Here is a 13,352-nt window from a genome sequence, read left to right as displayed (position 1 = left end):
CCTATTCAGATAGCATCTCAGCAGCATGTGAGTGTCTCAAGTGGTGATGATAACTCCATCTCGTATTGTGCTAACTCCCGCGTGCATCAAAGGCAGCTATAGCTCTCACATACTCATACGGTAGCTGTACTACTTGCCTCCGTCCTGTATCCTGATATTGTCGTTTCAATTCAGAGCACTAGTTCTACTTACTATTGCTCACCGAAACCGGAGGTGATCGATACTCGGCTAGTGCAACAGCTCAGGTCAAACTGCGAGCAAATACTCTTAGCCTCGACAACACATCCTAGTACCTTGGCGTGTTTAGTCGGGGTGTCCGCGATCACCGACTTCCGCATTGCGCACTACCACTTCCGCCACAAACCCGCCGCCGCGCTGCCTCACACCTGTGCAAGAGCGGCTCGCCCTTGTCGAGTTCACATACATCTGCAAGGGAGCATGAACGTCTGCTTCACCCCCGGATTAGCTCGCCGGGGAGGCTCCCGTGTTTGAGTAAGTTTTCCGCGCACAGAGGGTGGTGAACTGGGTGTGGAGGGCCGCATTCAAGGAGTGGACTTCGAGCGGGGATGCGCGTGCCTACTATCCACGAACTCGGGGCCCGTTTGGTATCGTGAGCCGCCAAAGCTCACGATGGAGGGAGCACGAGGTCTCGTACCTGACCGTTGTTCATTCTGCTGCCCGACCGCGCACACGACCATGTGGAAAGAGATTCCGCGCGCAACGTTGTAAGTAAATATCTCTGTTCAGTGTCGGTTCAATAACCACAGCCTTTGTTCATCTTCGGAAACCCCAATCGTGATATCCCTGTTGGACATGACAAGCATGAGACTTGGCCAGACGAGGCGGAGGTCTCTTCGGATCAGCCATTCCCGCGTCCCTCGACAACGCGCCGCGCGCACGACGAAGCCGCGCACGATAAGCCAAGAATTATTCGTAAGCGAAGTACAAATAGTGCAAGGACTGTGTATCCGTACATGACCGCTGATATGGTAGCCGAACCATGTCGGACGTGAAGGTGCGATGGCAGCCTGAGCTCTGACCGTGACGCTACACAGTCTCCACTCCGTCCCGACCTGTCATGGCACGCAGTGCGCCCCAAGCCTCATCACCGCGCCATAGATGTGCGGCAGTGCCTGGCGCCACGCCAGAGGAGGAGCAAGAGGTCTTCTGTCTCGTTATCTCCTGCTCCGAATATACTCGTCTTGCCTGAATGCTCGCATGATCCGAAGCGCAGCTTGAGTCCGAGTCGGCGGTCCAGAATCGAATTGTTACGGGTGAGGTCCAACGTCCATGGTGAACAATTGGCGTCGCATGTGGTGGTCTTATAAGAGTGCAGAAGTTTAGTAATGCGATATCCATGATGCATATGTGCGCAGGAAACTCGTCGAGGTTTAAAGTCCGCAGTGACTTGGTAGCCGCCGGGGATTGCCGCGTGCGCTCGATGTGATAGCGCTAGACCTCTGCTGGCAACCTTAAACCTTCTACCACCGCCCCCGGTATGCCCTACTCAATTCTAGCAGAGATATTTTTTGAGGCTGTGCGGAGGGACGAACCGAGCTGATGCGACTTACCCGGTGCAGTCGAGCGTTTGAGCAGCAGAAGTCTCCTACCCTCCCCGTTCGAATGTGCTCCGTGTGTGTTGAGCTTTAGCAACGGCGAAGGTTATGCATTGACATGGGGGTCAAAAAGAGTGTAATGACGACCACTGTAGGGGGCAAAGCCTGACCCGCACGCAAGTGTTTGCTCGTCGTCTTATGCAAGTTGCTCTCGGTGTCCATCAGCTCGGTTCGTCCCTCCGCACCTCAAAAAATATCTCTGCTAGAATTGAGTAGGGCTATTATGTGAGTTGCTCGACAATCGATTTGTCGATGCTTTACTAGAAGTAATATCTGCTTATATCACATCTTTACAACCGGCAGGTTCCTCTCCGAGTCCATGGCGACCTCTCAGACCACGAGGTTTCTCACCGATTGGTGACCGCATCTCGCGCCGAGATGGCACAAGGACTGCCGGGTTGCCCTTGCGGTCAGTGATGCCGACAATTTTAGAAGGTTCGCCGCTCAAGTTGTCTGCTTGCTGCGGAGCTCACTTTCCCTAGTCTGACGCGCCTTTGAAGTCGTCTGAACAGGACAATATCTCCGTTAAGACAAGAAGTCATATGCAATGCATCATGGTACCGACTATGTTATGCTGGAGACCCTGAGGGAAGCCAATACATCGGCCTTGTATCAATATTCTATTCCAGTCAAGAACACCGATGAAGCAGGTCTGGCGCTTCCCAAACGGTACATGATCAAGGAACTTCGTGATTGTCATTCTCTCTGATTTCGCCGCTTCCGCAGGGCCGTTTCGGACGTCCACAGACACTCGAACCGGCTTCTGAGCGTTTGTGCGTGCCTGCCGTGGCTTGGGCAGCTTCGCAGGCCATCCACGTCGGCGAGAATGCTCGTGTGCCGATTCGAGAAGTTGCTGTATGCCATTTTTCCGACACATGTTCGCATGCCAAGCTGAAAAACCGCTCCTCGAGGCTGCGTCTCTGTGCGCGCCATCTCGCACGATCGTATGGTATCAATTCGGGGCCCCGGGCTGTACGGCAGGTGGCGTTCATGAGCCATTGGGATGGCCGCTCGTCATGGGCGCAATTGCAACCCACGGCCACAGGATTTACTCCTGATAAGACATTGCGAGGGTAGGATCCATGTGCTCCAGGCGTCGCCGAAAATACACTGATGTTTCGCCGCTCATCAGGAGCCAAATGGCGCGGCATACAAAAATCCCTCGCTCCCTTTAGCACCCCACGTCCTCGCATCCCGCTCTGACCGGCATGGCGCACAACATTGCGTCTGAACATAGCAGCAGTGCAGGCTCTCTCCAGGAGAAGGCCGAAGTCGAGAAAGCCGGTACGTCAGATCTTCGTACTATGTTCGTCGGCTTATCAGTAGGATGTAGCCCATCCCAAGGTCGAAGACGTCGTTGCCGAGTTCGACGACCCAAACTTCGACAAGGATGCTGAGATACTGGGTGCGTCTTAGCTTCGAAAACGCCTGTCCCCGATTATGCGAGCTCATCGAGTTGCAGAGGACGATTCCCCCTATCCAGAGGTCCGCTCCGCGGTCGCCAACACGGATGACCCGACCATGCCCGTGTCCTCGCTACGCACTTGGGTTATCGGGCTCATTTGGGCGATCATCCTCCCTGGCATGAACCAGTTCTTTTTCTTTCGCTTCCCTAGCGTCACAGTCAGCGGGGTATGTTGTGCTCATGTCATGAAGCCGCCACGTTTGTTCAACTTAACGCTGCTTTTAGATCATTGCCCAGCTTCTCTCTCTCCCTATTGGCCGTGCCTGGGCAAAGTTCATGCCGAACTACAAGATCTTCGGTGTCCCCCTCAACCCGGGTCCTTTCACCGTCAAGGAACATGTGCTCATCACCGTGATGGCGAGTGTTGGGTTTCAGTCGGCATATGCGGTAGGCCTCGCAGTCACATGTTCTCTTGCAAGCCCCTCATACTCTCGCCAAGACCGACATCATCGCTGTCCAGCGAGTGTATTACAACCAGATCTATAACTTCGGCTGTATGTCCCTGCGTTACCATCCGCTGCGTGTGCTGACTACTGTGCATGTACAGACCAATGGATGATCGTTATGAGTACTCAGCTTGTACGTTGTCACGTATGGCAGCACGCCAGGGTGAATAATCGCTAAGCATCACATAGATCGGGTTCTCCATTGGCGGTATCGCACGCCGATTCTTGGTTCAACCGCCATCGATGAGTAAGTGCTCGGAAATAGGTCAATCGCGCGTCGAAACTCACACGTGCTACATCAGTTTGGCCAGCTAACCTCGTCACATGCGCGCTCTTTAACACCCTGCACTCGCAGCATTACGCTGGAATGGGTAACCGCGGGGGCATCAGTCGCGAGCGGTTCTTCTTCTACGGATTCCTTGCCTCCACATGTTGGTACTTCTTTCCCGGGTACATATTCCAGGCGCTCTCCTTCTTCAACTGGGTGTGCTGGATCGCTCCCGACAACATTGTGGTCAACCAGCTCTTTGGTTACAGCAGCGGCTTGGTGAGCAGCCTTCGCGTTACATGCGGGCGTCGAAGGCTAACTGCGCCGCAGGGCATGTCTTTGATCACGTTCGACTGGGCTCAGATTGCCTACACCGGTTCTCCTCTGGCGACTCCCTGGTGGGCAGCCGCCAATGTCGCTGTCGGTCTCGTGATTTTCTATTGTGAGCCAACTCATATTTAGTGACGGTCTTGGCTGAAACGTGCTTCATCCAGGGATCCTCGCGCCCATCCTGTACTACACGAACGTCTGGTACAGCCAATACATGCCGTACGTTCCCATAACCGGATGCCTTCCATCACACCTCGTTTATTGTTCAATGACAGGATGTCGTCCCGCAACTCCTTCGATCGTTTCGGTCAGTCCTACAACGTCTCGATGATTCTCACCGAGAACGCTACTTTAGATGTCGCGAAGTACGAAGCGTACAGCCCACTCTTCCTCTCGACGGTATTCGCGGTATCCTACGGCCTCTCATTTGCGTCCATTACCGCGACCATCACCCACACCTTCCTGTACTATCGCAAGCAGATCTGGGTACAGGCGAGACGTTCAATGAGCGAGCAACCCGATATTCATGCTCGTCTCATGGCTGTATACCCTCAAGTACCCGAATGGTGGTACGCGACGATCTTCCGTGAGTGACTTCGTGTCTACGTATGACCAGCGACTGACAAATACATCCTAGTCACAATGTTCGTCTTCGGTGTCGTAGCTATCGAGGTTTGGCACACACAGTTCCCCGTATGGGCGTTTGTCCTCGCCCTCATCGTCGGTACGTTCTCAGTGGTTCGCACGACCGGTGTATACTGACCGTCTCGGCAGCTTTTGTGTACATCATTCCCATCGGAATCATCCAAGCGATCACTAACCAACAGATTGGTCTCAAGTGAGTTCAATGTATTCTCGCAGCCAGCCATTTTGATGAGATTGTACGCAGCGTCATCACCGAATTGATCATCGGATATGCGCTTCCGGGACGGCCAATTGCCATGATGATGTTCAAGACATGGGGATACATCACTATGGCTCAGGCGCTCACGTTCACGTCCGACTTCAAGCTTGGGCACTACATGAAGATTCCCCCGCGACCTATGTTCTGGTCTCAGGTGGTCGCAACCGTCGTCGCCGGCACCGTGCAGCTCGGCGTTCAGGCCTGGATGTTCACGAACATCCCGGACATGTGCTCTCCTGACCAGAAGGACGGGTTCATCGTGAGTAGAGCTCCCGTTGTGGTACTCCTGGCGTGCGCTGAGTTCCTGTTAGTGTCCATCCACGGAGGTCTTTGGTACCGCATCCATCATCTGGGGTGTTATCGGACCTGCGCGTCAGTTCTCGCACGGACAGGTCTACTAGTGAGTATAGCTTTCCCTACTGGAGCACGCGTCACACCCTGACAATACGCACATAGCGGCCTCTTGTTCTTCTTCCTCATCGGCGCAGTCTTACCCCTCTTTGGCTACATCGTCATGCTCAAGTGGCCTAACTCTTGGTTCAAATATGTCAACTTCCCGGTCATCCTGAGCGGCACCGGACTTATCCCGCCAGCGACCGCGTTCAACTACGTGCCGTGGTCGATTGTCGCGTTCGTGTTCAACTACGTCATCCGCCGACGTCACTTCTCGTGGTGGACCAAGTATAATTGTGCGCATGTCTTCTTGTCGTCGTCGCGACCAAACCGACTGATGCTGCCTCACAGATGTTTTGTCCGCGGCTCTCGATTCGGGCGTTGCGATCGCGGCAATCCTTATATTCTTCTGCCTGCAGTATCCGGCCAACGGCACCATCGGCGCCAACACAATCCAGACGTGGTGGGGTAACACCGTCTCATTCAACAATGCCGATGGAGCGGGCACCCCTCTCAAGACACTTGCTCCTGGAGAAGCTTTTGGGTGAGTATTTCTGGGTTGCAAGTGATGCCTTCGTGTACTGACCGGCGGTGGTGACATAGCCCTTCGACGTGGTGAAGTGAGCCGGACTACTTGCACTACTAATCGTATTAGGTTTTGCAGCTATAGTGAGGTTCACGTTGCTTTGAAGGATCGTGCGTTTGTGTATGACACTGTGCGTGTCGCTCTGGGAATTGTATCTGTATGAATATAGTAGCTATGCCCTAGCCTGGAAGCTCTACGGCAACTTACGATATGAGTCAAGCCTCTTCCGACTTTCTATTGTCTCCGGTACATCTCAGCGAAAAATACTTGGAATGAATCGTTCGAGAGACGAGGAGGTAAAAAGTCCAAGTTAGCTCGGATGGGACCCCAAATCGGAATGTCCTCAAGACGGAAGCGCCCGTGGGCAGGTAACTTGTTACTTGACCTCTCTCCGTTCTTATGATCTACTGCGGTACTTGACGTTAACCCTATCACCCGCGACTGAACTTTGTACGAACTTTCTTGGCTACTACAGTTATGACTGAACCCGACTCAAGCAATACTCCGGCGATTCTACGTCTGTGTGCGTACTGCGAAGGCGTGAACCTGCCGGGGGTCAGAATTTCAGGCAATGGCTGGTTGCTTCGCTGGGCCGGTATATTGCAGTAGGGAGTGTCAGAGGGCGCATTGGCCTGTCCACCGGTAAGTTCATCTTCGAGTGCAGCTTTGATCATCGTACGACCGCTATGAGTCACTGTCATCGGTCAACTCGACGAGTCCAGGAAAGGGGTTTGCCAGCCTACTGTAACTCCGAGTCCATCGTGGCTCGGAGGTGCAGAAGAGACCTCACCATTGGGTGCTTGACCGTTGCATGCTAACGCGCTTCGCCGACAGACCGGCGCTGCATGGTCTGAGGAGAAATGTTGCGTTCTACCACAACGCGGTCGAGCCGTGTGCTCGCGCCATCGGCTTCCCATCCTTCGAGCGCATTGACCGACTTCCTGGAGGCACACAACTGGGCGATCAAGACTGCGGCCATGGCTTTCCGGGTCGCCACATATGGACACCCCCGACCTTAGGCGGGAGCGCGAATACAGGACGGTCATCCGGATTCATCTTTCGTATAGGGGACGACAGTGGCTATCCAGCAAGTGCTCCATATCAACCTAGGCTCTGTCAAAAATACATGGACATGCATTCACGGGAAACACACCACCATCCCGGCCTCGAGTACGGAATACCGTAGTAACATCCGAGGTATCATCATTCGTCGATGCAACTGTTGTGTCAGTAGGATGGATACCCCGGGAGAAAGACCTTAGCAACAGCTATCGGAAACCGTGCTGTCACGTCGGCCCCTTGCCACTGCCCAGCCGCAACAACTGGAGGCGCAACTTGCAAGTCCCGGCTTCCTGAAGGTTTGGTCGTCGAAGGTTTAACCCGAGTCCGGGTCGCTTAACCCCCGCGGCGCCGCTGTCATGTAGCTCTGCAAGCTATGTCGGAGCTGTATGACCTGTCACCGAAGCGATGTCAAAGGCAAGATCTAGATGGCGTACAGCTTATGCGACAGCACCAATGGGCCGTGGGTGGAGATCCAACCATAGCGGAGTTGCGGGCAATTTCCGTCACCTCGGTGCTGAGTATTCTAGCGGCTATAGCCTATGTCCTTGGTTCTGGTGATGTACTTTCCTGTCGTGGGGAGGATCTACTTATTCATCACGTCCATGTAGATTGTCAGGGAATTACAGTGGCGTACCGGTGCAACTTGTGCTCCAGCCGTCAAGCTTGATGCCACACTATATCCTTGTATGTTCTCTACACAGACCGGATCTTGCATCCCGTGAGACGCTCTTAAAGCTCTCAGACGGCTATACCTGTGCGTTTTCGAATTTCCTCTGCATCGCCTCAAACCTCAATTATGACGATCGCGATTAGTACGCTACTTCTCGATTCACCCTGTACTTGCATCATCCTCAGCTCAGCGCATTCTCATGAGACTAGACGGCATCGTCGGCATCGCCAGGCTGGCGGACGCTCCCATCGGCTTGATGGTTCCAACACAGTCACCTTTTGGTAGACACGTCCGGGGCCGGCCACAGGATATGCCCGATGGTTTAGTAAGATGAGAGATCGCCAGGGTCGCTCCCTGCCTCGAGGCCAGTGACATTGTTCTCTCCGCGTCGACACGGAGAATGAATACCGGGAATTTACCTCCGGATGGCCTCGAGGCAACTTTTGGGCGGATCACGACGTCAAGCATATCCGTGATGCTCTCGGCGGCGACCGCCTCGGACTAGAGATGTACTTACATCGCGGTGATTGAGGGTACGTATTATGACATCGTCTCTAGTGTGCATCGTGTCTGCGTTTACTTCTTTGTTGCTGCGGGACGATCCTCGTGGACAGTGAGCAGCTCGTTCACCCGATGCGGCGTTGTCACCGGTGCGCCGCCGAAGCCTCAGAACCGTGGCGAGATCCGACCCAGCGCAACCCCGTCGAAGCTCACTATTGATAGTTAAGAAGGAGCTCCAGCAAGCCGAATGGATGGTGGCTCGACCATTGGGCCACCGGACGCAGCATGCCGTGCCCGTGTGTTGGAAATCCATGTCGCATGAACCAGGCTCCGTAGAACCTATCAGCGGTCCTTCAAGGCCACAACTCCTTGTACTTCTTGGGTTGCAAGACAGCTGACCACCAAGGCTGATCTCACGTGTGACCAACTCGATATACCGGCAATCCTGACAATTCCCCATGCACCGGCAGACGTGACGTCTGCGCCAAGCACCGCCTCGTGATTTTACGACTGTTTATATATTGACTTACAGTACATGCACCGATGAATGTGTGGCAATTTCGTGGACGAGGTCACACACGAAGCGGCCACCGTGCAGTGCGCCTGGCGATACAGTGTAAAAACGGAACAGCGCTCTGCGCAGGATAGATTGCAGAGACAGGCACGAGCGCGCGTACATTTACAGCAATGGCACAGGGTGAGGATGACAGGATGGCAGGCTACAGCTATGCGGTACAGGGCGGGGAGGTTGAGCGCGACAGCGTACGACTAGCTACATATTATACAACGCCGGGGAGATGAGCCAAAGAGATAGAGACAGTGACAGGACAGAGACAGAGACAGAGACAGGGAGTTAAGTGGACGGGGGGATTATGAGGGGGACGGAGAGGGGAAGCAGATAGATAGGGGCGCAAGAAATAAAGAATAAAACCCAGTGGATATACGGCAGTTAGTATCCGGATATAACCCAAGCCCATGGGAGGCGACGGCCCGCTTATGCGGGCTCTCAGTCGTCACTAAGCTCACCCTCTTCGCGCTCTTCCTTCGACAGGGCAGGCGCAGATGCAGGGGTAGGACGAGGTGTGGTAGCAGCCGGTGGTTGGGGAGGAGCCGATGGGCGCGCTGCAGCCGCTATCGGAGTAGGTATCGGCGATGGAGATTGAACAAGGGCGGGCGAGGCGCTCTGCATAGGGACATCCTGAGGCTCCGTGACGACCTGGACCGCAGATGGTGAGGCTGAATCTACGCTGGACGCGGGCTGAGGAGCCTCCGGAGGGCTAGCCTCCTTGATGGGAGGAGGTGCAGGGGGCACGGCGTCCTCGGGCTCCTCCTCCTCGCGTCTCTCCATTCCGTCGACGACACCATTGACGCCGTCGCCGTGGGGTTGCGCCTCGTCCTCGGGTGGAGCGCCTGCAACGACTTTAGCCTCGGCCGCAGCCTTAGCTGCTGCAGCGATAGACACTGAGACCGAGGTGCCCGTGCTCGCACTGCCGCTCGAGTCTCTGCGCTTCGCCGGCCGCGTCCGCGGCTTGCGAGCCCGCGAGCTGCGTTTCGGCGCCGGAGGTTCTTCTTGAGCTTCTTCCTCGACTTCTCCGTTGTTCTCGGGAGTCTCCTCGACCAGGTCCGAAGCAACGACAGCCTGTCCGACTAAAGGCGACGGCGCGGCGGGGACAGAGCTATTCGCCGCGACGCCCCTCGGGTTGCGCGTACGCTTCGGCGGGGGAGGGAAGACGGAGTCACCGTCGTCTGTGTCTTTCCTCTTCCTCTTCGCACCGCCTCCACGCCGTTTGCGCGGACTGGGATTGCGCTCCTTGGAAGACGCGTCTGGAGTTGAGCCGTTAGGCGTACCAGGCGACTGCACGTCATCCTCAGCAGCGTCCCGAGCCCTCGGCGCTGCTCGGCGTACACGGGACCCAAGTTGTGTAACATCGCCTTCCGGCCGGTCGTCAGGGTCATCGATAGTCAAGGAATCAGGCAGTCCAAACACGGAAGGCCTCAGCCTGGGCAAGGATTGAGCCAAGGGACCGAAGGGATGATACAGCGGTAGAAGTGGCGGGGTGGGTCGAATAGCCACTGTGACAGGTACACTGGAACGAACAGAGGACGATTGCGCCGAGTCTGTGGAACTGGACGCGCGACGCGGAGGTAGCCGTGTGTAAGGAGCAATGCCGCGTTTCCGCGAAGTGGCTGTAGAAGACGCGATCATTAAACGCGGTCCCACGTGACCAAATTTGCATCATTATGGGCGCTTACAATTATGGCCTTCCCATACTCCAGGCTCATCGGCGGAGGGTGACTTGAACACATTCACGGGCTTTCTGCGACTGCGAGCTGATGTAGTGGGCACGGTGTGTGAGGTGATGGTGGATGATGGGGTGGGTGCATGGGATGAGGTCGAGGATTCGCCTGAGAACACGGGAACAAGGATAGGGCGGCGGGAGCCCACTATCGGGGCAACGCTGTCGAAAGGGTCCAGGGTAGTCTAATTGAACACCACGTTCAAGGATGTTGCAAGGGATGCTCAGGGATTGGAATACGGCAACCGGGACCACAATACACGTACCATGACGCCACGGCTTGGTAACCCAAAGTTCCCCCACAAGAGTGCGACGTTGATTGAGAGAGGTGGTCCGCTGGTCCGCTGATACAGAGATCCGACAATGGTTGATACGTTCTGAGGTCGTCTACGGTGGGTGGGATGTGTCAACAGCGTACAAAGAGTCTGGAGTTGCTGCCACAGCCTGTCAGCGGACATCCTCGGTGCCCAGCGCCGCGAAGCATCCACATACCTGGGCGAACGGGTGAATCACGCACGATGCACTGAAGTATTAGGTGGCTTCCGGATGTGCGAGAGGATAGGAGAGAGACTATGTCGGTCACGACGACATGGCGGAGGGGGAGGATGGCAGAAGCAGACAAAAACGGCCCGTGCACCTCGGTCGGTCGGGTTCTCAAAGCCACTGCCGACATACAATGCCCTCCACGTGGTTATCTAATCTAATGACGCACGGCCCGGCAATCTAGCACAACATGATCTGGCCTCTAGTACACGCAACTCTGGCACTTTATAACGACTCATGCACTCGTATGGCATTCGTCCTCGTGTGCATAGTTGCGTGCACTCTTGGGAGGTAGAGGGTGCTTTGGAATTGGAGTGATTTCCCTAGCTGCCTCGACCCTCCCCGGTTATCTAATCTATGTTCCGAGATCTGTCCTGGGATCGGCACCGCGCTTCCTTGGTCCTTGTTCTCTGTCCTCGGACGATGACCGTGACCTGGGACACAGTGCTCTCCGTCTCCATCGTACGCCGAACTGATACCCCGCGGTATGCGTACTAGACGTGCTGCGCCGCTCGCTTTCCATGCAACACATCGTGGACATGAGACACCTCCAAGCCGCGCGCAGTCGCGCTCGACGAGTCGCCGGAGACATACAAGCCACGCAGTATACTTGACGGCGCAAACCGGCTCTCGGCGAAATGACCTCCGTCTCTAGGTATGTTTCGCTCTGACAGAATCCACATACCTCTTTGCATCTTGAGCCACGAACGCCGGGAACGAGATCGGCAGAGGAAACTGTGAGCACGGCCCGCTTGATGGGATCGCCGATACGGTCGCGAGTTCAACTTGACTCCGACGCGTATCGTTCCCACCGCACACAGAGGTTTGCCGGCCTCCATTTTGCCCCTTCAGATCGCGAGCCTCGAGGCTCGCACTGCTTCGGAGTATCTCGGTGGTCGTCATGGAAAGCAAATAAGTACTCAATTGAGCAAATGTCGCCGAGCGGCCCCCCGCCCGACTCAGCGCCCAAGGGCTAGCTGCGCCGCAACCGGAACACAGTGACGCATATGGCACGAAGGGCCTACGTGGACTACGGAGTTAAAGTACGTGGACCACGCTTGCAGCTCTCACACTTGCTGAACGAATACTATTACCGGGGAGACATTCTGGACATGACTCCTACGAAAGCACGTGCCTATGTGTGTTGATGTGCCCCGCCTCGCCGAGCGTCGAGTCAACGCAAGCATCCGGCGTCGGCCTGACTCATCCTAGGACCTCAGCCGCGGAGTACCTGGGCGAGAGGACGACATACAAGTCTAAACGCCTCGATTAACTTCACTTCGCTGACGCTCACCAACTACGCACTGCAGTCCGCTGCGCGTCCACTGATGTCACTTGCGTCCGCTCGGACAATGCTTCCACATATATCGCGCTCTTGTGCGTTTCGTCCATGTCTACACCATATGTTACACTGATCTCCGACGCGCTTTCCCCACCGCCAGCTCCCTACGCTCTCCGGTGCGTCCTAGTTTTCCGTCTCCCGGATCCGCGGTATCACTGAATAACTGGGCCCTTGGCTGTGCATATTACTGTGACTCACGGCTCTCTGCCTCTTCCCTGGACCACAGAACAAGTCAACGAAACAGTATAAAGGGTGCAGCTACTGGGCCGCAGAGTCATCCCATCCTCTCTCATCCCACCACTACTACAGTCAGTTCTCCAAGCATCACCACCCCCGCGACCACTACAGTCGATCTCTCTACCTCTAGCACAATGGCAGAATCATACCGTACGTCGTTCTGAAGCCCCTCGGCACCGTTCACTTACTGATGCGCTCCGTCTAGACTGGCGCATGCAGTTGAACAACTACCTCCAGGCGAACGGCGGTGCCCGTCTCCTGACCTGGGAGCTCTTCCAGTCGGGCCCACTGCACCAACCATCGTGGACCGCGATAGCTTACAGTCTGTATCATTCACAACTCTCTGCACTGTATATGGAGATCGCTAACCAATGCCCCCAGTACGCGGCGTCGAGTACGGTCGCGCCTACGGCCCGAGCCAGAGCTCGGTCAAGGAAGAGGCTGCACGCCAGACACTGGCAGCCCTCATCTCTGACCGCCGGGCCCGAGGATACGCATAAGGGCAGAGACGGGGGATGTCGCGCCATGCCTTCCGTCTTCTCCCGCTCGTCGCTATCGCTGCTGTCGATGTCACCGCTCTCGCCTGTTCTCTTTCCCGTTCCCACCGAGTCTCCCAACATAAACTCTGCACCGGACTTGCCCCTTCTCCCTTCTTGATACCTTGTCGTACGTTACCCTCCGCTATCGGCCCT

At 55.7% G+C, this 13,352-nt stretch overlaps 4 protein-coding genes across 4 annotated transcripts; 3 read left to right on the top strand and 1 right to left on the bottom strand.

Annotated features, from left to right (window-relative positions):
* Positions 1-2,824: 2,824 nt before the first annotated feature.
* On the top strand, positions 2,825-6,041 carry L226DRAFT_568061 (OPT oligopeptide transporter; the record flags this gene model as incomplete). The annotated part of the gene is made up of 18 exons (XM_067684121.1): positions 2,825-2,900; positions 2,950-3,021; positions 3,079-3,248; positions 3,307-3,468; positions 3,521-3,575; positions 3,629-3,660; positions 3,717-3,774; positions 3,830-4,074; positions 4,126-4,237; positions 4,290-4,344; positions 4,401-4,711; positions 4,763-4,849; positions 4,900-4,963; positions 5,015-5,288; positions 5,341-5,429; positions 5,486-5,718; positions 5,774-5,966; positions 6,026-6,041. The coding sequence occupies 18 exons, from the start codon at positions 2,825-2,827 to the stop codon at positions 6,039-6,041; spliced, it is 2,304 nt and encodes a 767-aa protein (XP_067538987.1).
* Positions 6,042-7,650: 1,609 nt separating this feature from the next.
* L226DRAFT_291929 (uncharacterized protein) lies at positions 7,651-8,107 on the top strand. Its single transcript, XM_067673631.1, has 2 exons — positions 7,651-7,824; positions 7,884-8,107. The coding sequence occupies exons 1-2, from the start codon at positions 7,737-7,739 to the stop codon at positions 8,072-8,074; spliced, it is 279 nt and encodes a 92-aa protein (XP_067538986.1). The 5' UTR covers positions 7,651-7,736; the 3' UTR covers positions 8,075-8,107.
* Positions 8,108-8,844: 737 nt separating this feature from the next.
* Positions 8,845-11,158, bottom strand: L226DRAFT_610344 (uncharacterized protein). The gene is made up of 4 exons (XM_067686148.1): positions 11,031-11,158; positions 10,805-10,972; positions 10,495-10,723; positions 8,845-10,428 (listed from the first exon to the last, which is right to left on the bottom strand). The coding sequence occupies exons 2-4, from the start codon at positions 10,805-10,807 to the stop codon at positions 9,248-9,250; spliced, it is 1,413 nt and encodes a 470-aa protein (XP_067538985.1). The 5' UTR covers positions 10,808-10,972; positions 11,031-11,158; the 3' UTR covers positions 8,845-9,247.
* A 1,636-nt stretch (positions 11,159-12,794) lies between these two features.
* L226DRAFT_568059 (uncharacterized protein) lies at positions 12,795-13,160 on the top strand (the record flags this gene model as incomplete). Its single annotated transcript, XM_067684120.1, has 3 exons — positions 12,795-12,810; positions 12,866-12,982; positions 13,042-13,160. The coding sequence occupies 3 exons, from the start codon at positions 12,795-12,797 to the stop codon at positions 13,158-13,160; spliced, it is 252 nt and encodes an 83-aa protein (XP_067538984.1).
* Positions 13,161-13,352: the final 192 nt, after the last annotated feature.

Source organism: Lentinus tigrinus (genome assembly GCF_003813185.1).
Source record: "Lentinus tigrinus ALCF2SS1-7 unplaced genomic scaffold L226scaffold_5, whole genome shotgun sequence".
NCBI lineage: Eukaryota > Fungi > Basidiomycota > Agaricomycetes > Polyporales > Polyporaceae > Lentinus > Lentinus tigrinus.
Note: the sequence above shows the minus strand (reverse complement) of the source record. Positions and strands in the feature narration are given on the sequence as shown.